General features: G+C 48.4%; 1 protein-coding gene and 1 pseudogene across 2 annotated transcripts in view; one reads left to right on the forward strand and one right to left on the reverse strand.

Moving 5' to 3' along the window:
* The window catches only part of LOC147462357 (uncharacterized), a 121,598-nt gene that overhangs the window by 38,670 nt on the left and 58,659 nt on the right, over positions 1-24,269 (reverse strand). For both annotated transcript variants that reach the window (XM_086483675.1, XM_086483680.1), the window contains exons 5-6: positions 11,664-11,733; positions 11,497-11,583 (exon numbers count right to left, since the gene is read on the reverse strand). In XM_086483675.1, the coding sequence (XP_086339801.1) occupies positions 11,497-11,583; positions 11,664-11,733 (157 nt within the window). The remainder of the gene's footprint in view (positions 1-11,496; positions 11,584-11,663; positions 11,734-24,269) is intronic.
* LOC147462358 (small ribosomal subunit protein eS27y pseudogene) lies at positions 16,549-17,574 on the forward strand (annotated as a pseudogene).

Genomic DNA, 24,269 nt, shown 5'->3' on the forward strand with positions numbered 1-24,269 from the left:
CGAGTACATCCGAAGTCGGGTCAAAACCGTGTCGCCACTGTCGAAAGTGGGCGCGTGATGCTCGGATAGCCAGTGGACTCATAGCTATGACCTTGGAGGCCATCTCGGAAGTCTCGAACTCGATCTGGTAGTACCCCCGTCCAAGGATCTGGACATCCAAATCTTGCCCACCTCTGCTAGAAGGCGGGCCTGGAGAAGGTCTCGCAGCTCTCCTCTGCTAGGACGGGTGCCGAGAACCTTGCAGATGACAAAGGTCGCCTGCAAGCGCTCTACCTCTGCGGCAAGGCTCGCTTGCTCTGTCGGCGAAAGAGCAAGTCGAATGGTGGGCTCAGCGGGGTCGGGCGAGGGGGCTTCAAGTGAGTCCCTCTGTGGCGGAGCTGGAGCCTCCATCTGTGTCTACTGCTGAGTCGAAGAAGCGGATGGAGAAGAACAATCTGCAGCCGAGAACGCCGAACACCTGTTCCGAAGAAAAGGTGTTGCAGAGCCGGGCGCAGAAAACCCTTCGGAGATAAGGCGGAAAAAAAGGGGGGGGGGGGGGGAAGGAAAAGGAAGGAGGAGGCGAGCACGGGTACAGCGGGAGGGCTAGGGGGGGAGGGCGGCGGGCAGCAGGGGGCAGGAGGTGGCGGGCTGGGCAGGGTGGCGCGAGGGCGAAGGGGGCAGGAGGTGGCGGGATGGGTAGGTGGCGGGCTTGGCTGGGTCCGAGACTTCTTCCGGAATTGTGTGCAAGGAATTGCCTTGATTCACGCTTTCTTTGGTAGATACTTTACTGGAGGTTTCTCCGAGTATGCCTTGATTTCCTAGTACACGACCAGATCTAAGGTTCATATAGACTTATGAAGCCATGGATAGAGTACTCACCTTTGGATTGACTTGTCATCAATTTTCACTTGATTCAATTGCAACTTTCTGTCAGGCCACGGATTCCTCGTCTGCAACCTGATTCAAGTACAAACTTGATCAATGGCTCTATCTCTGGTTTAAGTGGGCTCTAAAGTCTACTATGAAGCATTCTCATCTGGCTGTTCAATCCCTGCTCTAAAGAAATCAATGATCTCCCTCTGTGAATGTCTCCCACTTCCTGATCTCCTCAGGAGACTCTCCCTCTATTTGCACAGCTCTAACAAAAACTACCCGAGGCATCTATGATCGTGATATCTCATGAATCTAGCCAACGATCCAAAGCCCTCTCTGAATAGACAATGAAAGTGCCCTCATGTTGAAGCCATGTGACTGAAACCATGATGTCATCTGCCTGTACCAGAATGCAATATCCCCCTGTAGCGCTAGCTGTCGGGATGACTCAAGGGCTAGCCGACCAGATCCGTCTTTGGGGAGGTCCCATAAATTATGCATGAAGGATACTGATCTAGTAAGGGCCTCGACCACCAGAGGGGGGGCAGCTAGCTCGGCTTGAATAATCTCATCTGGCACTAAGGCCTTAGCCTGAATCATCCGAGAGATCATAGAGACTAGAGGCCTCTCCATACATCTCCATCCATCACACTTGTAGTAGCAGACACAGATGGACGCTCGTGCTCCATCCCAGAGGGACTCAGATGAAGCCCCCTCGACCGACCCCACCGAGCCTACCATCCGACTTGCTCTATCGCCAAGAGCGCAAGCGAGCCTTGTAGCAGAGGTGGAGCGCCTCCAGGCCACCTCCGTTCTCTACAAGATCATTGGCAATCGCCCCAGTAGAGGGGAAGTGTGAGACCTCCTTCAGGCCCATCTCCTTGCAAAGGTGGCAAAGATCGTCGACATTCAGCTTCTCAGGAGAGCCTACTATCAGATCGAGTTCGAGACCCCCGAGATGGCTACCAAGGTCATCTTGATGAGCCCGTTGGCCATTCGTGCGGTCAGGGCTCACTTCAGACAGTGGTGCTATAGGTTCGACCCAACTATAGACGTTCTTGCTGAGGAAGCAGATTTGCCCATCTCGGTCTGCTTCCCTGGATTGAGGAGAGAGTACCTCCCGCTCCTTTCCAGGATTGGTTCCGCGATTGGAACAGTCTTGGAGACTCCGCGCGTGGCAGCTTCAGTTGCCGCCAAGGCAGCGGGCATTCCCGCAGTCCGCATTCTGGTTCGAGATACCCACGCTCTCCCGAAAGTAGTCCTCCTTCCGAGGGTGAGTGGTGGCTGGTTCCGCCAACAGGTAGAGTATTCGGGTCTGCGAATCAGTGCTTCATCTGCCGACAGATGGGCCATCTAGCGAGGGCCTGTCCTCGTCAGAGACCCCGACCCACAACACAGACCCAACCCCCGAGGGCGGAGCAGGTACAGCAGACAGGTACACAGGGCACTCAGGTTGGCACTTCTGCAGAGCCAGGTGCCCAGGCAACAAATCGCTGGCAGCAGGTCCACGGCCGCCGGCGACAGGGGGACGCTCGCCACACTGCCCCCCCTGTTGGCCGCCCTGCACCAATCCAACAACATTAAGTTCCTACAGGGAACCGTTTCGACCTTCTTCAGGAGGAAGACATAGTGGAGCCTCCCGCCACCGCACCCTCGCCACCACAGTCCCCCCCCGCCCCCACCTCCTCTACTCTATCTCCCCCCCTCCTCCTCCCTCTCCGCCCCGCCCCCCCCCCCCAACTGAGGCCTTAGTCGCTTCTCCTGACCCGGATCGCGCCCCTCCTGCACAGGGGACAGTACAGTCTTTGGCAGCCCGTCATTCTCTTGGTAGTGCTTTCCCTACGAGCCGTGCGGCTCGGGAGGGACAGCCCTACTTGAGGACGCCACACGGTTCAGACCTCCCCTTTTGCAACAGTCCCTCTAGGATGTCCTTGTTTTGACATTCGTCGACGCTAGGATGCCTTCGACTACAGCTTTACCCGTTTCCTCGGTGACCCTTCTTTTGCCTTTGAGGCAACTTGCTTCCGAGCACATGGTCTTGTTGGCAGCCAAGGCACAGAGGCGCCGGATACAGCTGTTGGATTTTTCTTTCAGGTGTGTGGCCGAGATCGCACTGAATGGACGCTACAGTCAGTTTTGGATTGGCTACAAGCCCACGCTGTTGAGTTTTCACACCACACAAAGGATCTGGGAGTGACAAACATGATACAGACACTCTGGCCTCTGGCCAAGTTCTATGTGACACCCCCACATGCATCTCGATGTAGGCGTATTGTGGCTTATCTCTTTGCAGACACTCAGAGCATTCCGAGCTATGTTTTTCTCCATGAGGATTCTTGGTTTGAGGATGTTGCTTTACGGACTACACGCTCTTCATGGGCTTGGGTAGTACAGCACATGCATACACGCCTCTCGCAGGGTCGCTCGGACGAGGACAATTCCCCATCCAAGCCAGCCTCGAAGATTGCGCGGTTGGCTACAGCAGCAACATCAGTTTTCTCACTCAGCCATGAGGATTGTCCCATGCAACATGCAGGGTCTAGGTGGACCCCAGTTTGCGTGGCAGAGGGGCCGCCTGCGACAACAGGAGTTACAGAGATGTCTTGTGGGAGGCAAGATTGACATTCTCATGCTACAAGAGCATCATCTATGTGATAGCCGTACTCGGCGATGTGGTCAAATTTGCGGGGCCACTCTAAGACCTTTTGATCGGGCCAGGAGGCATTCAGGGCAGGGTATGTATGACTATTGCGGATTCATGGCAGCCGATCATTGTGGACAAGGGCATTATAGTGCCAGGCAGGGCACAACAGATTACTATGCAAGTTCAGGGCTGCCTCATCGGCTTCCTGAACATCTATGCGCCCAATCATGCAAGTGGTCAGGCAGAGTTTTGGACACAGATAGTGGGGTCCTTGCCTCACGCAGAGCGATGGTGTTGGGGGGGGGGCTTCAACATGTTGGAGGACCCCTCAGACAGGACGGGAGGCAGCCATGCTACAGCGCACGGAGCTAAGTTGGCAGCTTGGGAGCAGCTACGCATGACCATGAGGATCTCCGATGTATGGCAGCATGCAGGATTTGTACAACCATCAGATAGCCTCTCTTTCTCTCGGTCTGACAGGAGAGCAAGAGGGGTGAATCTGTCGAGGATAGACCGCTTCTATGCTAGTGACCACTTTTGTGACAGGGGAGGAGTTGTATGCATTCTGGCAGGCACCACCTTCTCCGACCATGCGCCAGTGATCCTTACAAGTTTAGACACACAAAGGGGTGGTAGCACCACGCTGTGCATCCCTGAGAGGCTCTAACTGGATACGGAGCCGAGAGAGCAGGTTGTGACGGTTTGGACAGAGAGCTTGGACAGGCAAGGCTCCCCTGCTAAGAGGGTGGCCACGGGCCTCGCAGAGATTAATCGTTTCTTTCTCCAGGAGTCTACCGCTCGACTAGCTGTGACCAGAGAGAAGGAGAGGCGGCGCCGTTGGGGCATTGCATCCTTGCAGAGGATGCAAGAGCGCCACCCTGACGGCCCCTGGATGGAGGAGCAGATGCAGCAGGCTCGTCAAGAGCTGATCACCGTTGAGGAGAGGCAACATGAGTTTGCATACAATCGTCATGCAGCTCAGTGGACCCAGGTGGGTGACAGAGTTACAAGTGAGTTTTTCAAGACTATGGACCCTACAAATGCGCGCACCAGTGCTAGCTAGTTGAGGAGGCCAGATGGGTCACTGGCTACAGAGCCAGAGGATATGTGTGCAGTTGCTACTGATTTTTACAGGGAGTTGCTTTCAACTAAGCCCCAGTCAGAGCGCAGAGATACATGCAGAGAGCAGGTGTGGGCATAGATGCCGTGTTTAGTCACTGAGGAGATGCGCTAGAGGCTTGAGCTGCCCCTCCAGCTAGAGGAAATTCACGAGGCTCTTAGGGCACTGCCACACGGCAGTTTCCAGGGGAGGATGGCTTGACTCCGAGTTTCTTCTTGGAGTACTGGGAGGTGCCTGTCTCGATTTGTGTAGCGCTTATCAATACATTTTGCACACTGACAGTCTAAGCGAGGGATTAATCTTTCTTATCCCCAAGGAGGAAGGATCACTGGACGAGATTCGGCAATGGCGACCCATTACCATTCTCAACTCAGCCTGTAAAATTTTGGCGAAGGCTCCGAGTGTGAGAATTCAGCCACTCCTAGAGAACATCATATGGGATGCAGACAGGCTTTGTCAAGGAGAATAGCATCCTTGACAACATCTTCACTTTCTGGGAGGCGACGGTCCTGGCTCATCTCAGGGGAGAGGACTTGGTTGTACTGCTTCTCGACTTTGAGAAAGAGTACAACAGAGTAGATTGGGATTTCCTGGAGGGCGCTCTTCTTCGACTGGGGTTCTCAGATGCTTGGATCCGGGGGGTGTCAGCTCTTTACACGTGGGCTCATAGCCAGGTGCTTTTGGCAGGGGGAAGAGGGGAGTGTTTTTTGCTCATGCGATCAGTTAGACAGGGATGCCCTCTTGCCCCCTTCCTGTTTCTCTTCTACGCTGAGGCAATGAGCAGATTTTTGACTTCACAGGAGGTGGGACTGTGAGGCTTACAATTGCCCATGAGGGGAGAGGAGCTTCTGGATGCAGAGTTTGAAGACGATTCAGGCTTGTACTTGGAGGGCCAAGAGGCCAACCTACACAGGTGTGAGCACGCTCTTGAGGTGCACCGATCAACTGGAGGAAGACAGTGGTTTTCTGGGTTGGCAGTGCTCCCACGCTAGAGTGGGCGCCAGGTGAGGGTTTTAGGTGGATCCCCCCTGGGACACCTGTACGATATCTTGGTTGTCAGGTTGGCTTGGACTTGAACCCAGAGCAGCAGATCTTGTCTATTCAGAGGAAGCTACTGCATTGGAGCTCAGTGCGGCTGTCTTTGGCTGGCAGGCTACTATATGGTACATTACATCTTGTTGGATCTTCTCTTGCTCATGCATCAGCCAGCTGGAGAGGTTGATCAAGAACTTTCTGTGGTCAAGGTGGGATACACAGTCGGCTCAGGCCAAGGTTTCCTGGCAGGTCATCACACTACCTTACTCCCAAGGGGGGTTGGGGATCATGGACCCAGCACGGCAGAGTAGAGCCCTCCTTGGGAAGCTGGTGATCATGGGTGACGTGGCATGCTCTTGCATGCACTCAAGAGAGTGGCAGCAGACTCTGAGACACACAAACTAGCCAACAGTACACGTGGCAGGCTGTACAGCACTTCCCGATTTTGCGGCACCAAGCGCGCTGACAGGCTGACGTGGCAGCGTACGGATCTCCGCAAATTACGGAGGCTGCTTTTACTGCCTGGATTTATGCTATTTTTGGAATCTTTTCGGCTTATTGCTTTATTTGGAAAGCTTTTAAAGTTTGAATGCTTTTGGGGCTCTGCTTTTGGGCATCCCTTGTACTAATAAATAAGTGGGCAGGGCCTCACTTCTCATGGCATCTGGACGCAGAGTCTGAGAGTGAGCACCTTCCCACTCTCTTGTACTTTGAAAACAGATTAATACAAAAAGAAATACCGAAAGGGGCGCCAGTCTTTGGGGCCAATATCTCTAGGCACAGAACTACGCCGGGGCCGTGTCGACTCAAGTGTGAACTATGAACTGTTTTGAAGTGAATCTCTGTTGTGAACTATGAACTGTTTTGAAGTGAATCTTTGTTGTGAACTATGAACTGTTTTGAAGTGAATCTCTGTTGTGTCGCGGTAGAATCTTGACTTGGGGTGTCCAAGTTTGTTACAGTGGTATCAGAGCACGGCCGATTTCTCTTCTACCGGGAAAATCGATCCTTGTCTCGCGACACTTATGGATTCCAACAGAAATCAGTCGACCTCTTCTGCATCTACGAGTGCAGGAGGAGATTACGAAGAAGATTCTCATGAGCAAACAGAGGAAGAGTATGGCCCACCTCGGCCTACTCAGTTCAAGATTGAAGAGATGGAACGTCGACAATTGGTTGACGAGGCAACGAAGCAGATGATTAAATTTGCTAAGGATCCCCAATTTGCAAAAATTTTGACCCAGTAGGCGATGACTGAAGTGCATACTCACTGGCACAAAACCACCGAGCCACCAATCAACCGGCGATCAAGAAGCCTCCTATTCCAAGAATGTTTACTGAAAAATAAGTCCTTGATGTGGTCCAGGCCCAAATCAATCAGCTTCTGGATACGAAGAAGCCGACGGAGAACCAACTGAAGCAACGTAACAAAGGAGCTAATTTCCCCAGTTACTTGGGTCAAAAATCCACTTTTGAAAACGCCAGAAAGCAGAAGAAACGTGTACGCTTCGAAGGATTGCCCAGTTCGTCCTCATCTTCTGATAGCTCCGACACCTCATCTTCTGACTCAAGTGATGACAATAGGAAAGGCAAGAAACGACGGACAGATCACATGTTTTATGCAAAAAAAAAAAGGATTTTTACAGAGACAATCAATATGATTTTCTCGACGACAAGGGCAAAAAGCCCAAAGAATTCACAGAGGGAGGACACGCAGTAAAGTTTGAGCATTTTTCAGGGTTTCGAGATGCTCCCAAGGCTTTAGCCTTTGTCCAACAGTTTGACATAGCATTTTCTGGAGGTCGCTATATAGAGCATCCAAGATCAAACGAGCAGCATCCTTTTTGAAAGGCAATGCAAGGACATGGTGGTCCACTCTATTGTTAAGGAAACAAGCGCCGACAAAGTGGTTGAAATTTAAGAAACTCTTTATTTCTTCATGGCTCACACAAGGATACAAACGAGATATGATTACTGACTAGAACCATGTTCGGATAGTCAAGACAAAATCTTTGGATTCTTACTGTGAAAGATTTTGGGAAATTTTTATACTTGTTTCATCCTTTAAGAAGATAAATTTAAGGAGCAGATTGAACGGTTTTGTTGTGGGCTTCTCAAAGAGATTCAAGATTATTGTCTTTAAAGGAAGTCCGAGTCTATACAACAATTGATGGGACACGTGAAGCGGGGATTTGCTATACATTCGGGTAAATTGACTTATCCATCAGATGAACCTTCAACAAGTCATAGCAAAAACAATCGACAAAGAGATAGACGACCTTCACTAACAGAAGACCAAAGAGATGAATATTTCAAAGCAGAGAAGTGTTTTGAATGTGGAGAGCAAGGACATATCGCTACAAGGTGTCCCAAAAGGGCACAAGAATCAAAATGACTGGCACGTTGAAAGAACAGCAGGACGAGGCGATACTCGTTCCATAACAGCTTTTTGAATTAGCATCATTTTGCTTTATGACTTTATGAAACAAGACTTTTTGAAAGATGATTTTAAATTTTGAATAAAACTAATGTTTTATGAAAGAATCTGTTAATTCTGGAAAAAGAGCAGGATTACGAATGACATGGAGCAGTGACAGCTCCTAAATGAACCTGATAACGAATCATGAATCACGACTGATTCAATGGAATGAATGATTGGACCACTCTGTTCAGAATGAACTTAGTGATGATTTGGGATCCCTGGAAATGATTATCGCAGACGACAGTGCTTGAGGTGAACGATTTCGCACACGACAATGCTCGAGGCGAATGACTACTTGCACACGACAGTGCTTGAGTCGAAAAATCTCCATAGACATGATCGCAATATGGGATTAGTTAACCCGACATCAATGAGGTCCAAAATGGATCTAGATGTGGTTACTAAATACGTTGCTGGCAGTCATGGTCTGAGATTTGAAATGAATGTTTCTGTGATTGATTGTCATGTGATGTGACTGTCGTCTTTGTAGATGTGCTAGATGTGTCGTGTCTAGTGCGTCGGTACTAACAGTCAGTATCTACTAAGACAGTTTATGGCCTCTGTCCGTTTTGCAGGCATAATTGAGGGAAATTACAATGCTTTCAAGAGGGGGGTATGTCACAAATGGGTGACATGGCATGCTCTTGGACGCACTCACAGAGTGGCAGCAGACTCCGAGACACACACAAACTGGCCGGCAGTACACGTGGCAGGCTGTACGGCACATCCAGATTTTGCGGTGCCAAATGCGCTGACAGGCTGACGCGGCAGCGTACATGTTGTTGCAATGAATTACTGCCAAAGTCCCTCGGACGGGGGGCCCATGGAGTACCTCCACACGATGGATTTTCACGGAGATGTGCAGAGTCGTTCTGAGTAGGAGGTGGGGAGATCGGTTTGCAGTGAGCCTGTTGCGGGCTTGGGAGCAGTTGAGGGGTGGCTTGGGGTAGCACCAGTCCACTTGCATTGAGGAGCGCCTGAGACAGCCACTGGTTCTGAACCATTTGGTCCGCACTCAGCGTGGCCACATGGTCGGGAGCTGACCACGTCTCAAGGGGCCCGTTGGCTTGGGGACTGGCTACAGTTTACAAGTCTTCCAGAGGAGCTTCAGAGCACGCAGTTACAAGGCATGAGAGGGGCAGAGAGCATGTGGTCAGGACATTGCCGAGGCTCTACCAGCAGATTGGCTCATCCCTTTGGAATCGTCAGCTCCTCGTTGGATGGGGATCTTCACGCGACTAGAGGTCCTCATAGCAGTGAGGGCCAGCTCAGACTCGGGCTCTTGCTTGTTCTTTGAGGTACAGAGAGAGGATCGTTTCCTCAGCGTCCCTACCGAGGTACCCGAGGCGGTTGAGTGCTGCTTCCAGAGGATTCAAATGGTGGGCACCAATGGGAGGACCTTGTCATCGACCCCGACCCTACTGCTCTAGAGACGGGACATTGGCGGCTTTGGGCATGGGAGAGCCGGCCTCTGACACGGCTATAGTGGGACCCAGGGGAGTGGTTCTTGCGAGACCCCTTTGCGCCAGCTGACCACCCTCAAACCCCCTTTTTTCAATACATAGCTCGGCTGGGGCATCACATACTATGCAGCGACCCACTGGCAAGAGGAGGGCCTCAAGCAGAGTTTCTAGCAGACTTTTGGGAGCGGTTGTGGGACAGCCAACAGCCGAGGAGAGTTACCTTGTTCCAGTGGCTAGTGACACACAGAGCAACTGCAGCTTAGAGTTGGCTGGTGCACAGTGGCCTCTCGGCAGCATGCGGAGCTTGCGGCCATCCACTTGAGACACAGCGACATTGTTTGTGGGATTGCCCCATGGCACAGCAGGTGTGGCTTCGGGTCCTGCGACTGATGCCTACGCTATCCTCTGTTCGTCAGTATACTTGGGGTGTTGCTGCCTAGTCCACCCTTTCGGGCCCAGCACTACGCTTCAAGATGGCTTCAGTCAGCAGGATGATTGTGATACAGGATGGCAGACCTACTCTACAGCCAGCCACAAAGATCATCCCTCACAAGTGGAGCAGGGAGAGAGAGAGAGGTGTTGGGAGCTCATCTGCGGCCTGACACTTTGGTTCATTTGGCGAGCCCGTTGCTTTCGCATTTTTGAGGCGTGCCTTGTCCCTCAGGCGGAGACTGTTCGCGACTTTTGGCTAGAGCTGGTCCACACACTCAGGGGCCAATTCGAGCGGCTCCAGGGTAGCTCTGACCACATGCATGAGCGCCGGGAGGCTTTTCTGAGATTGTGGCAGCCAGGACCATTCACCATGGTTCAGGGCGTGCCCCGGTGGTAGTACCGACCACCAGTGTGGCTCTTCCCCCCACCTATCTCCTGATTTAGCCATTGCATATACCGTGTTTTTTCGTTGGGAGAGTCTCCCCATTTGCTGATGTAGCCCTCTGTTACAGGGTGCAGTTTGTAGCCCATTGGGTAGGTTTGTTAACTAATGAAGAATCTTTTTCTAGAAAAAAAAAAGGACTGATGTTGACTTGTAGCAGTAGCTAGTCCACATGGCTGGCGTGCAATGCACACGTGACACATGGTGCTGTTCGGTTACACCCATGAAAGCCATGATGAGGATGATGGAGCAAATGAAGCCCCAAGAAGAAACGCATAGCAAGAGAACGTTGCACGATGTTGGCTAGGAAAGAGTGAAAACCAATGCACTTGACTAGATAGACAAAAAGAGATGCTCAATACTTTGTGGTCAAGCAAGTACAACTAGAAGCCAAGGCACAAGGATGCTGAGGCAAGACGCCGGTCATCCAAGGTATGCAAGATCTCATCGCTACCATGAAATGGCATGAGGACATTCCACCTAAGAAACCTGATGACGATCTGGTTAAGTGCATTGAATATGTGAATGGTGTGCAAGTCCTTGCGTTGTTTGATCCCCGTGGTCAGTATGCTGCGTTTCATGATAGCATAGTGAGAAGTGCCACTCTCGAGGCAGCTTCTATCTCTCTAAGTTTACAAAAAAGGATGGAATCTTCTCTTGAGTGCATTTGTCACAATGTCCATTTCCACATTTAAAGCATCTAGTTGGTGCATGATTTTTTCATCTCTATACTCAACAGTCGTGATGTGATTTGGGCTTTCCAAATTTCATCCTCAACAAGACCCCACATGCTGGAAGACAACGAAGACTCCACAAAGACCAGTTTATTGCATGAGACTAAAAGAGAGATACAAAACAGCAGTTCAAGTAAACAACATATTTCATATTAACCTTGTTATTTCGTCAATAATTTTTTTATCAAGCAAGAAATCTCTTGCAATAATGTTGTACATGAGGATAATTCATTGTGGACAACAAACAAAGAACCACGAGTAGTGTAACTACGTTACCTCTTTAAGAACATACCATAAACTCGTCCAAACAGAGCAAAATTGCTTCTTTTGAAAGTTCCTCTGCCACAACTTGTAACGGATCAGCCATACCCTTCTGCTTCTGTAGAAATTATACCAAAATTAAGCAGGAGAATAATGCTCTTTCAGCCCAGAAAGGAATCTGAAACAAACTGATCTCACTTGCAATCGACTGTGGACGTTAAGCATGAAGTCATGAAAATGGGTTCTCCGTTTCTTCCATTTCTTAGGCCTGCCAAGCCCACAACATGGGAAAAAATCATACACAGCTATGGTTCTAGCGAATAGAAACGCAGGCATGTTTTGCGTGCTACACAACATTAAGCTTTACTGTAATACCTGACAGTATGAGAAGTCATACCGAAAAAAACTTCATGTTTCCAAAGCATTTCCCAAATTAAAATATTCAAACGCAAATATGAGAGAGAAATGAAATGTAATGAAACGTAATGAAATGTTATATTAACGTCTTCTAAAGGCCATATTGACGTATGAGACCAGAGAGTTACATAATGGTGAATCTGATACAAGGTCTGTATAAAAAGAAAGAAAGAAACAAGGTCTGTATAAAAAGAAAGAAAGAAACTAAGTAAACAGAAACACTACTAGAGAAGAGCATGAGAGGTACATATACAAAAAACGGGTGTGTATCTCAGAGAAAAAATACAAAATGGTGCATATGTGTATCAAAATTTGGAGATGGCTCACATCAGTCGCTGTACGATCGTGTCGATGTCCTCCATGGTGAGAGTCTACACAATGCATCTCCCATGTCTCGCCAATATAGATCTGATCCCTACTGCAACCTCCTCCATCGACGAGAGCATCCCCTCATCCTAGGCCTCCTGGATCTCCCCAGTTCTGCTGCTCGATCACTACGTATACCTCTGCTAGTGACGTTCCCTGTATCCCTCCTCTCTGGCTAGTCTCAGCCCTTCGGGAGGAACTAGACAAAACCAAAGAGGGAAGACGCCTTGAAGATGGGGAAATTCAGCCATCAATGATTGACGAGTTGAATAGTATACGAGCACAAGTCAAAGAAATAAAGGAGGAAGGAGAAATGAAGACCTCATGGGTGGAGGTTCTCTCCAAAACGCAAAAGAAAATGGACGAGGCTGAAAAATGGATTGAAGTTGTCAAGAAGGGAAAGGGCAAGGAAATTCCGACTACACCCGACATCATCAACAAAACACTAGAAGAGGAACAACGAAGAAGGGTACGCGCTCTACACGTGAGAGTGACCGGCCTAAAAGATTCAGATAAGGTGGACCAAGAGGTGAAGAGCCTCATGTCCATGATGGGGGTGGAGAAGCCCTCGCACACACAAGCTTGGAGAGTGGGCAAGAAGAGTGAAGGTAATGGGGAGAGTTCAAAAGGACGGGCTCTCATTTTGCGCTTTCCCTCCATGGAAGAAAAGAAAGACTTTTTAAAGAAGAGGCCAACCCTCAAGAAAACAGGTATCTTTTTAGGAGATGATCTTACGCTCTCACAGCTTGCACATATGAGAGAGGTCATGCCAGAGATTATAGCAGCAAGGGAGAAGGGGAAGTTAGCTTTCTACAGAAATGGACGAGTAGTGATTACAGAGCACCGCTCTACATGACGGTGCGAGACCTATGGGACCACTCTCAGGATGGCAGTTTGGAACTGTAATGGTTCGTATAGACTTGATGTGGGGGCCTTTGAGGATAGCTTCAGAGACAGAGACATTGTTTTCTACTCAGAGACTCATCAGGCTCCAGGACAGTTGATGCCGCACATATCAGGATACAGATGGGAGACAGCTTGTAGGACATGCACCAGAACTGCGCATGGGACTAGAGGATCAGGAGGTGTAGCAGTTCTTTTCAGAGAGGAGCTCCAACCACTATTGCACATAGTTCGGAGAGATGATCAGGCCAGATACTTGTGGGTGAGGCTGAGGGCAGAGACTGGACGTTTCTTGTACATCGCCATATGCTATTTTCCTCCCAGCACTTCAGTATATGCTTCACCCAGAGGACAGTCTCCTTACTCTGTACTTGATGATGATATCTGGGAGTTCTCCAGAGATGGAGACATCATACTCCTGGGGGATTTCAATGCCCGTACAGGCAGCTCACAGACAGTCTTCTATGACACATCAGAGGAGATGCTTAGAGAGCTAGAGCCTGAGGAGTTGGGACTTGAGAGATGCTCACACGACAGAGAGCATACAGAGTATGGGAGATACCTGAGAGAGATGACGACTACTCACAGTTTAGCCATACTGAATGGCTTAACGACTTTCCCATTGTCTACAGGTTTTACTTGTTTTCCACATAGACATGGGTCCAGCACTGTAGACTATGTTCTGACACATCCGAGCTTTATCTCACATTCAGGATTTCACAGTGGGGCCCAGGCCAGTTGGGATAGCAGTAGATCATGCACTTTTAACATTATCAGTCTCCTTTGAGTACAATACATCTCAGGCCTCACGGGGTGGTGGACATACACGCTATACTTTTACACCAGAGACTGACTCAGTATATGTGGAGGAGATACGTAGGCTTTTATGCACATCAGAGCCAGTATACACAGTGGAGGAGATCACATCTATGCTGACAGTGACATTACATGGGGCAGCGACAGAGGCATATCCACACACTCAGCCTGGGCAGAGACGTCGTTCTGGGCACATGCCTCAGAACAACTGGTATGATGAGGAGTGTCGACAGAGGAGAGCTCAGATACAGTGGGACCTTACATTGGGAGTGATCACCTATAGACAGTCTCGCATTGCTACACGACGACTAGTGCGACGGAAGAAGCGAGCTTTCTTGGTCCAGATGGAGCAAGATTTATATCAGCTATTCCTTAGTAGAGATTCAGGAGAGGCTTGGCGTCTATTCCATGAAAAGTCTCCCCCACCAGTGATTACTTTTACAGAGATATGGGGGTAGTATGCAACATCTTTATACACTGTACCTGGACAACCACCATTACCAGACCCACCACAGCCATGTCCGGCTACGAGCACCTTCTTTACCACTGAGATGGTAAAGGAGGCCATTGACAGGATGAAGACCAGACGGGCACAGGATCATGAGGGTTTGGTAGCAGAGCACATTATACATGCTGGGGATTTGTTGGCAGAGATGCTTGCACGGCTATTCAACCGTGTCATGTGTGAGGGTCTCCCTGAGTCTTGGAGATTATCTACTATTGTACCTATCTTCAAGACAGGTGACCCCACAGTGCCGGGGAATTACCGTACTATCATGGTAGGACACACATTGGCACGGTTATATGCATCCATCCTCGAGCATAGGCTGAGCAGTTGGGCAGAGATTATGGGCATACGAGCACCTGGGCAGGCTGGTTTCAGAAGGGGTTTCTCCACACTAGATCATGTCTTTACACTCAGGGCTATCATTGAGGAGGGTCGAGCACATGGTAGACGGATATACTGCAGCTTTGTGGATTTTCGCAAAGCCTTTGACACAGTGCCGAGGGCCAGATTGATGCACCGGCTTATGGAATTGGGGGTACCCACAGAGCTGATGTGGGGGATCATGGCATTGTACAGATCAGTGATGGGTCATGTACGCACATCAGAGGGGATATCCGACATAGTTCACTCCACCATCGGAGTGAAATAGGGGTGCCCACTGTCCTCTACTTTATTTGGTATGTATGTTGATGGGGTCTCTGATTATATTGACAGAGGAGGAGATAGAGGTGCACAGCTTGCAGGGACATGGATCCCTCTTTTATTGTATGCTGACGATATCGTGTTGATATCAGAATCGCCAGAGGGTATGCAGAGACATTTGGACGCATTGCATAGTTTTGCAGAGGATAGTGGATTGTCTGTCAACCTTGGTAAAACCAAGGTCATGGTATTTAATACCACGCCACAGTGGGTTAGGAGATCAACACCTACTTTCACATATGGATAGGACAGTATGGAGTACACTGATGCATACACATATCTTGGGGTGGTCTTTAGTGGACCGAGGTTCACACTGAAAGTGGCAGCAGACACTAGATTGACTCGTGCCTATGCAGCCCTAGGTGGTTTAGAGAGGATTTGTTCGCAAGTTCAGTTCCAAGAACCTCGAACAAAGCTCTGGCTTTTCGATACTTTGGTCGCTTCAGTTATGCACTACGCGGTTCAGGTTTGGGGACCGTCTATTGACAGTGCTGGATGGACTAATATGGAGAGACCCCTGATATCTATGATTTCTAGGCTGATTAGAGCCAAGGCCTCAGTCCCACATGACATCATACGAGCGGAGCTGGCTGCCCCACCTATGGAGGTTGAGGCACTCACCAGATCAGTATCATTTGTACACAGCTTATGGGACACCACCAGGGACAGGTATGCCAGGCTTGCTCTCGAGTCATCCAGACAACTGGCATTACAAGGAGATACATCATGTTGGTATGCACAGATGAGCTCATGGTTTCAGAGGCATGGTTTCAGCATGGACAGGCTGCCCCCTTTCCAGTATTCTCTTGATGCACCATCCTTGGCTCTTACACGGATGGAGACTACTAGACTCATTCGGCAGGATCTTATCCAGCTTGATAGCAAGAGGACATGGATAGAACCATCACGGGAGTTGGGTACGAAGAGGGTTTTCTATAGAGAACATCTTCTTCAACTCACGACAGACGGATTTGTCACACGGCCCAGTTACATGGACACACATCTATCTCATAGGTTACGATGTGCTATTGGCCAGATTCGCACATCTTCACACCAGCTTGGGATTGAGACAGGTAGATTCAGAGGCATACCAGCAGACAGTAGGATATGTCAGTTATGCCATGCAGAGACAGAGACAGAGTTTCACTACATATGTCGCTGCACAGTTTACTATGAGATACGGGGACGCTTTCATTGTCTATTCAGAGATGGTTTTGACTCGTTAGACAGAGTCATGAGATATCAGGATCAAAGATGTCTCGGATTATTCCTACTTGAGATTTAGAGACATAGAGACGCTCTATTGAATGGGCAAAGACAGAGACAGTCCCAGAGACGCATCTCAGATTTCTTCAGTCTGAGTACCATAGAGTCAGAGGGGACACCACCACCAGAGAGCTCGGTTCCCACCCATACACACATCAGCGGTACTCTCATTGATCGAGCTATAGAGTTAGGGAGATCGAGACGACTGCGACTGAGGAGGGGGGCCACGCAGCACCGGCGGAGATTGCTGCAGAGGATCCACAGGATTCTAGCACGACACCCAGAATGTCGATCTGGATAGGCTTCATGCTACTGCTATATTGTATCATGGTGACACTTATCCCCACTTTGTACTTTTATGGCATGATACCATTGCTCAGCCTACCATCCACCCATAGGAGTCGGTAGCACTCCTATCATTTCTTTGTTTGTAGTTTTCTTGTTTGTACCCAGACTTGGTACTAGACTCATCATTGTAATCAGTTGGTCTCATAGGTCATTTTGGCCTCTTGTAGACGTTAATATATCATTTCATTTCATTTCATTTCTCTCTAAGTGTCTCCCAGTGTGTGCGGGCGCGTGCGCACGTTTACAAAAAAAAAAGTGTGTGTGTGTGAGTGTGCTTCTTCCACCGCTGTGCCTCCTTGCTCGAGAGTGCTGGCGCTTCCAGACCATCTTTGCAGCAGAGCAAAGGAGCCTTCACCCTACCTTCCTTGATACGCCACCATGGTTCTCTCAAATGACATTGACTTGTTGCATCCGCCCACAGAGGTGGAGAAGACGAAGCACAAGCTCAAGCGACTTGTCCAACCTCCGAACTCATATTTTATGGATGTGCCAGGGATGTTTTAGCATTACAACTGTGTTCAGCCATTCCCAGACTGTGGTCTTGTGTGGCAACTGCTCGGCGGTATTGTGCCAGCCAACAGGAGGTTGTGCTCGACTTACTGAAGGAAGCTCCTCCAAGAAGAAGGGTGATTAAATGAGCATCTTACTTGTCGATACCATATCTTCACCAGCCCCCCATGTACACCTAGTTCATCCTCCAAGCTGAGGAGTATCAGAGTTTCTTTATCGAAATCAGAGTTTATGCGAATCCACATTTTTGAGTGTTAGCTTTCAATGATGGTCTCTTTTGGCCTTGATTGTAAACTGTGAACAAAGTGGGAATTTGAGCTTTTGAAGTGTGGTTTGTTACCACTAATGTCTACTTTGATTAGGGCAGGGGTCTTTTGTCTTATTCGATTGTTAAAGTAGCTTTGCTTAAAACTGTGTGTGTGTGTGTGTGTGTGTGTGTGAAACCAAGTAATGCGCATGCGTGTGTGTGTGTTTGAGAGAGAGAGAGAGAGGGTGTGTGTCGGTGTGGGAGAAGAGAACCTGTGCCCTGCGCCTGCTCGCGTTCTTCTGACTCGCGAAGTGCTGCCCTGCGCCTGCTTTGCTGCACGCGCCTCAGTGCCTGCGAGTACCACGTCTCCTGCGTGAGCCTGCTGCTCTGTGGCAGAACAGGTACGCGAGGTGCCGCAAGGGTGCCCTCAGCTTTGGCAGCCTTCAGTGAGCACGATTCCTGCTGCTGGGTGCCGTTTGGTTTTTCTGTAGATATTAAGTGTAACGCTCTGTGCCAGCTCATACAAGGTTTTGTGAGCACTTACAGTGCGACATGTACACAAGTGAGGAAAGGACAGTTTTGGGTTGATGTAAGTCTGTTGTGGTTTCACTTGCAATCTTGAGCGATTTCTGTACAGAGTCTCGCAATTTTTCGCAGTGCTTTTCTACACGTCGGTTTTCTTGGGCGAGGTCTTGTTGATATATATTCGACACTCTGTGTGTGTTTAAGCGTCGGAAAGCAATGGAACCTACTTCGTAGGCCGCTTCGGAAATTAAAGCTTGCCTATACGAGGATTTTGAGGAGGCTCAGCAAGCCTCGAATGGTCAAGCGCCTGCGCTTGAGGTGCGCATTCCCATGCAGGACCTTATGGACCCAGTTGCACAATATGCTATGAATGTAGTTATCCTGTTTTTCCCCAGGAAATGCCTACTGCGCAAGATGTCGGACAATGGGTCGATTTTCTCCTTAAACGGCAAGTTGTACGTGGCGTTTACTTCGAGGCGCGTGGATTTTATGAAGTCCTCACAGATACCGAAGCCAAAAATCTTTTGCTTGAGATGTCTCCCCTCTTTTTTAATACGCAGATGACACATGTTCTACCATGGGCACTCACGAAAGATTCTCAAAGTCTTATTCGTCACAGATGCCCGATGTGGGTGGAAATTGTTGATTTCCCTTGCACATGGAGACATTTCCCGCCGTTGCTGGCCGCGCAACTTGGTAAGGTGATTTGCCCCCCGAAATTGGATGCAAATACTAATAGGTTTTGCATTCTTTGGAACACTGACAAACAAACCCCTGAAGGAATTATGGTTGATTCAGGAGATCCATCGCCCCTTTAAACTTAAATGGGGTAAATTTGCGAATTCCTGCTTTTAATGTGGCAAATTCGGTCATATGCAATCTGAATGTCTGGAGCTGGTCTGGTAACCCCCTCTCTCCATTGTTCCTTCGTCCAATTCTATCCCTGCAAGTAAACCTGCAGGTCAAGTTAAGCAGAATGGAGCCACTACTGCTAAGGTGGTTCCGAATGTGGAAAAAGGGAAAGGCAAGGCACCGCAACTCATTCTGGGAATGGGACTGCTGCGGAAGGCAAAAATGTTGGGCCTACTTATGTTAACTCATGGGTGGTGCCGAAAAATTCTGTGAAGATTCGCACCCACTCTCTTCTCGTAATTATGTTCCTCCTGTTAATGCCAACAAGAATGCATTGTTTAAGAAATTTCCTTGTAATGACAATCGCACGTTGATTGGCACATGGGAGAAAGCGATGCACTCTTACAAAGATGTACTCCTTGGTGAGACTTCCACTTTGCAAGTGAATCTTGTGGACACATTTCTTGCATTGACTCAGAAGCTGGGTCCTCGTATGGATGTAGTGGATGGAGACGTGTCTATGGGCACCTCAACTTGATTCCTATGTTTGTTGCCTCTAGTACATATGATTCCTAATGCAAAGTCACATTAAATGCATCTCATACAATGTGTGTGGGTTATGTAACCCTGATAAATGGCAACTGACCTGGCACTATGTACATACATGTAGGGCAGATATAGTTGTTTTGCAAGAGCATAATCATCACGAGTTTGCTGGTCATTGTTCTTACTTTGTCGGTTATTGGATTGCATACACTGGCTTGCAAAATTTCTTGGGTTTATTGATGCTAGTTTGCCAGGAGCTTCAGCCAATTCAGCTATATAACGATCCACATGGCCGGTGGATGGTTGTACAATGTTTGTTGACAATGTTTGTTGAATGGTCAAGTATATGAATTTGGAGGTACTTATGCATATACGGCCTCTGAGCAAAGAGTTGCTTTATAGCGATATATTTCTTCTCACCCTTGGACCTCCAATGCTTTTCTTTGGGGAGATTTCAATAATACTCGTGACATGAATGACAGTACCACAGGCAATTCGCATATGTTGCTTGCGGAAAAGCAGGAATGGGATCTTCTCTTTGCCTCTGCTCAAATGATTGATCTATGGCGCTGTTTGCATCCAAATGCTTCTTGATTTACCTTTCAACATGCTGCTCATTCTTCTTACAGAGCACGGTTAGATCGTTGGTACTTGCTTGATAGACAACAGTATGAAGAATTTGTATGTGATATGAGAATAGATTACGCCCTGCAGCTATCGGACCATTATCCTCTTTTGTTGTCTTTGCACTTTGAGCAGTCTCTTTGTGATCGGCCTCTTCCCTGGAAACGCTTGTTGCATGTTAACAATGCCCATCTCACTCATGAAGTTTTTCGACATTTTGGGAGGGGGAAACGGGAACGGAGTTTCCCCACCGTTTCGGACCAGCCAAAACGGCGTTTCGGCATGTTATTTTTTTTCAAGGTTCAATTTGGGCAAAAAACGTGAGCTAAGGCTATCTGAGTGCTGTCAGCGTGTGTGGGTTTTGTGGGCTGAGTGTGTGCATTGTGAATTCTCATTTTTCAATTCTGAATGACCTTTGGTCCCTCCTAGGCTACTTGTTTTATGAAATACATTGTTTACAAATTGAAAAAAAAAAGTGTCGTCTCTCAATCGTTTCTACCTCGGGTGAAACTCCAAAACACCGGTTTTTTCGTTTCCGTTTCGGGTGGTGACTATGGACACATGATTGCCGACATTATTCCCCCGTTGCTGGCTCACATGCATATTGATTTAGAAGCTGCTTGGTATCGTTTTATCATGAGGGTACAAAGTGTTATTTGTGACTATGGCACGCATCATATGCAACGCACTCGAGGAGATGTCATTGATGTGAAACAGGTTTGTCAACGACTGCAAGAATTGGCTGACTTACGACCCCTGTCCGACTCTGAAATGGTGGAGTTATGTGAAGCTTATGTGTGTAATCAACAAAATGATAAGCGGAAAATTGCTAAATGGCAGACGCGTGCACGTCAACATGCTTTTACGGATAAAGGTTGTGCTTCGAAGCAATCCTTTAAGCATCTGCATCATACAAGGGTCTCGCAATCAATTAAGCGGATTATGCTTCCCTCGAGTACTCGGACTTCTTCGAAGCAGGAACTTGCTGATGTTATGGTTTCACATTATCGTCAGGTGTTTGCTGCTCCATCTCAGCCATCTTCGTCTGCTTGCCAAGCGCGTCAGTTGTTGCTTTCTTATGTTCATCCGATCTTGTCTTCGCATTGCTTGCATTGGGCCGTTGTTGCCCAAGCAAGCACTTTGCGAGCAATTCTCTCATTGGCTGCCCATAACTTTGATGCCGATGGTTTACAAGATATTGGCTAAAATGTTGGTGCATCGCATTAAGGATCATCTGTTTACAGGACTTCATCGTGCTCGATATGGTTTCATCCCTCATTGTCAAATTATGGACAATTTGGCTAATGTTATGATTGGCATAGAGTATGCTAAGTACACGCAGTAGGATGTGCCGATCATGCAAGTTGATATTGAAAAGGCCTTTGACACTGTGAAATGGGACTTCATTGCTGCCACAATGAGGTGTCTACGGTTTGGTCCTAAATTGGCCAATGTGGTTTATTTCTTGTATGCTTGTAGTACGTCTTCGGGGATCTTGGAAGGTGAATTGACAGAATCGTGGCCACTTGGTTGTTCATTTAGGCAAGGTTGACCCCTTAGCGCTTTGCTGTATGCTATTGCCACTCACCCCTTGTTGATGTATCTTGATCACTTGACCTCTGCAGAGCGTCTTCATGGTTTGCAGTTACCCTCGGGTCATACCTTTGTTGGGCAGGCTTATGCGGATGACTTGTTGTTTATGCCTCGCAATCAACACAGTGATGTTCAGGTGATTATAGAAGCTTTGAAATTGTTTGGGTTTGCGGCTGGTCTTAAAGTTAACTTTCGTATATCGAAGCTTCTGCAACTTCATTCTTGCGATTGGCATACTCTGTTGTGGCCAGGTGAGATTGTTTCTCCAAATGTGATCACCAGGCATTTGGGATATCCAATTGGATGGAATGTTACTCACACGCAAAAAGTGGATTGGGTTATGCATCGCTTGCATGTCAAACTGCATTATTGGAAGCTATCTACTTGGCCATCGCATGTTCGCCTGCGAATCATTCAGAGTATCCTCGTGGCTTATGTTTAGTTCTTTTTACCATTGTTGCACTGGCCTCGCCATTGTCTTGATTCTCTCATGTCGACCATTTTGTCTCATTTGTGGCGAACTCATGCACAAAAGTGCGTTTGATGCTGATGAGGGTTGACTCTGGTGCAGAGGGATTGCACAAGAGGGGCAAAGCTTTATACACCCAAACGCTTCGGTGGTCTGAAGGCATGTTCTTGCTAGGAATGCTATGCTATTGCCTACACTTCCGCAACAATCTCAGCCTTGGACTCTTATGTTTGCACACTTAAGTCAGCATGTGGTTACGTCCTCATTTGGCCACTGGAAATCTTCTATTTGGGAGGTTGTATTTGGTAAGATGGATGGGCATATTCCTGGATGTCCACTTGCTCTCTACTTGGAAGAGATTACGATTCATCTATCATGGAATGCTCAAAGGGAAGGAACAATCTTCTATTTGGGAGGTTGTATTTAGTAAGATGGATGGGCATATTCCTGGATGTTGAAAAGAGGTTATGATTCATCTATAAAGGAATGCTCGGAGGGAAGGAAAATCACTTCGCTTGGACCATTTCACCTTTTTTGCCCCATAGGGATCGCATGTTTGACTGGAATCTTCAAGAAATGCCCTTTTAGGATATTTTTGCCGGTCGAGTTTATGCTCTTCTTCTACCTCAACCTTGGCTTGCTGTCATTGTAATGCTCTTTGGCACATGCCTATGAATGCTTTTAACCATTTTGTACAGCCGAACACTTTTGTGTTCCTTCCCTTGTACATGATCTTTTTGGTGGGTTTTCCTCGCTTTGAGGTTTCCCACAAGTAAATTAATCAAATTGATTTACAAAAAAATTATTAAAAAAAATGTGTGTGTGTGTGTGTGTGTGTGTGTGTGAGAGAGAGAGAGAGAGAAATGAAATGAAATGTTATATTAACGTCCTCAAAAGGCCAAAGTGACCTATGAGACCAGGAAGTTACAATGTGGTGGATCTGATACAAAGTCAGAGTAACAAGATGACAAAATGACAAAATGAAATACTATGGAATCCTGAACTGCTAGGTGTGAACTAAGCAGCTAAACAGCTAGCCGGGATAGCTAGATCACAGGAGATCCAGCATCCGTCGCTGGCGGATCTCATCAATCTCCTCCATGGTCAGTAGTCTGACCGGGCGTCGTTCATGTCCAGCCAAAGTGATCCGAATCCTCTGATGCAGCCTCCGTCGATGTTGTGTAGTCCTCCTCAGTCGTGGGCGTCTGGATCTCCCCAGCTCAGTCACTCGGTCGATCAATGTGCCTTTGGTGTGAGGCGACGAGCTCTGCTGTCTACGGTGGTAACTCCTCCGGGTGTCCAGTGGCAGCTCTAAAGAAGTCTGTGATCTGTCTCTGAGACTCGCTGGCCTCTCCTCTCATCAGGCTCTCTCTGTGTCTGCGCAGCTCGAGCAAAAACAAACCCAGGCATCTCTGATCCTCGTACCGCATGACTCTAGAGAATGGTCCAAAGCCCTCTCTGAACAAGCAATGGAAGCGGCCGCGTATCTCGTAGTAGACGGGGCAGTGGCATGTGTAGTGCAACTAGTGCAACTGTGTAGTTCACACAGGGGGCATGTCCTGGCCTCTGCTGGTACTCCGCTGTATCTCCCAGTCTCAATCTGCAGCTGGTGTGACGATGTGCGTATCCGGCCAATAGCACATCGTATCCCATGAGACAAGTGGGTGTCCATGTATCTGGGCCTCGTCACAAAACCATCCTCCGTAAGCTGGAGGAGATGCTCTCTGTAGAAAGCCATCTTCGTGCCTAGCTCCTGTGCCGACTGTATCCATGTCCTCTTCGTGTCTAGTTGAGTCAAGTCCTGGCGAATGAGCCTAGTGATCTCGGACTGTGTAAGAGTCAGAGAGGGCGCATCCAGTGAGTACTGGAAGGGAGGCAATCTGTCTATGCTGAACCCATGCGCCTGAAACCATGATGCCATCTCCCCATACCAGCATGCTGTATCTCCCTGCATGGCTAACTGTCGAGAGGACTCGAGTGCAAGGCGTGCATATCTGTCTCTAGGAAGTTCCCACATGCGGTGTATGAAGGAGACAGATCTGGTGAGTGCCTCAACCACTAGTGGCGGGGCAGCTAGCTCTGCTCGTACAATAGTACGTGGTACTGAGGCTT

The sequence above is a fragment of the Adiantum capillus-veneris genome, chromosome 2 (genome assembly GCF_014529385.1).
Source record: "Adiantum capillus-veneris isolate H3 chromosome 2, ASM1452938v2, whole genome shotgun sequence".
NCBI classification, from domain to species: domain Eukaryota; kingdom Viridiplantae; phylum Streptophyta; class Polypodiopsida; order Polypodiales; family Pteridaceae; genus Adiantum; species Adiantum capillus-veneris.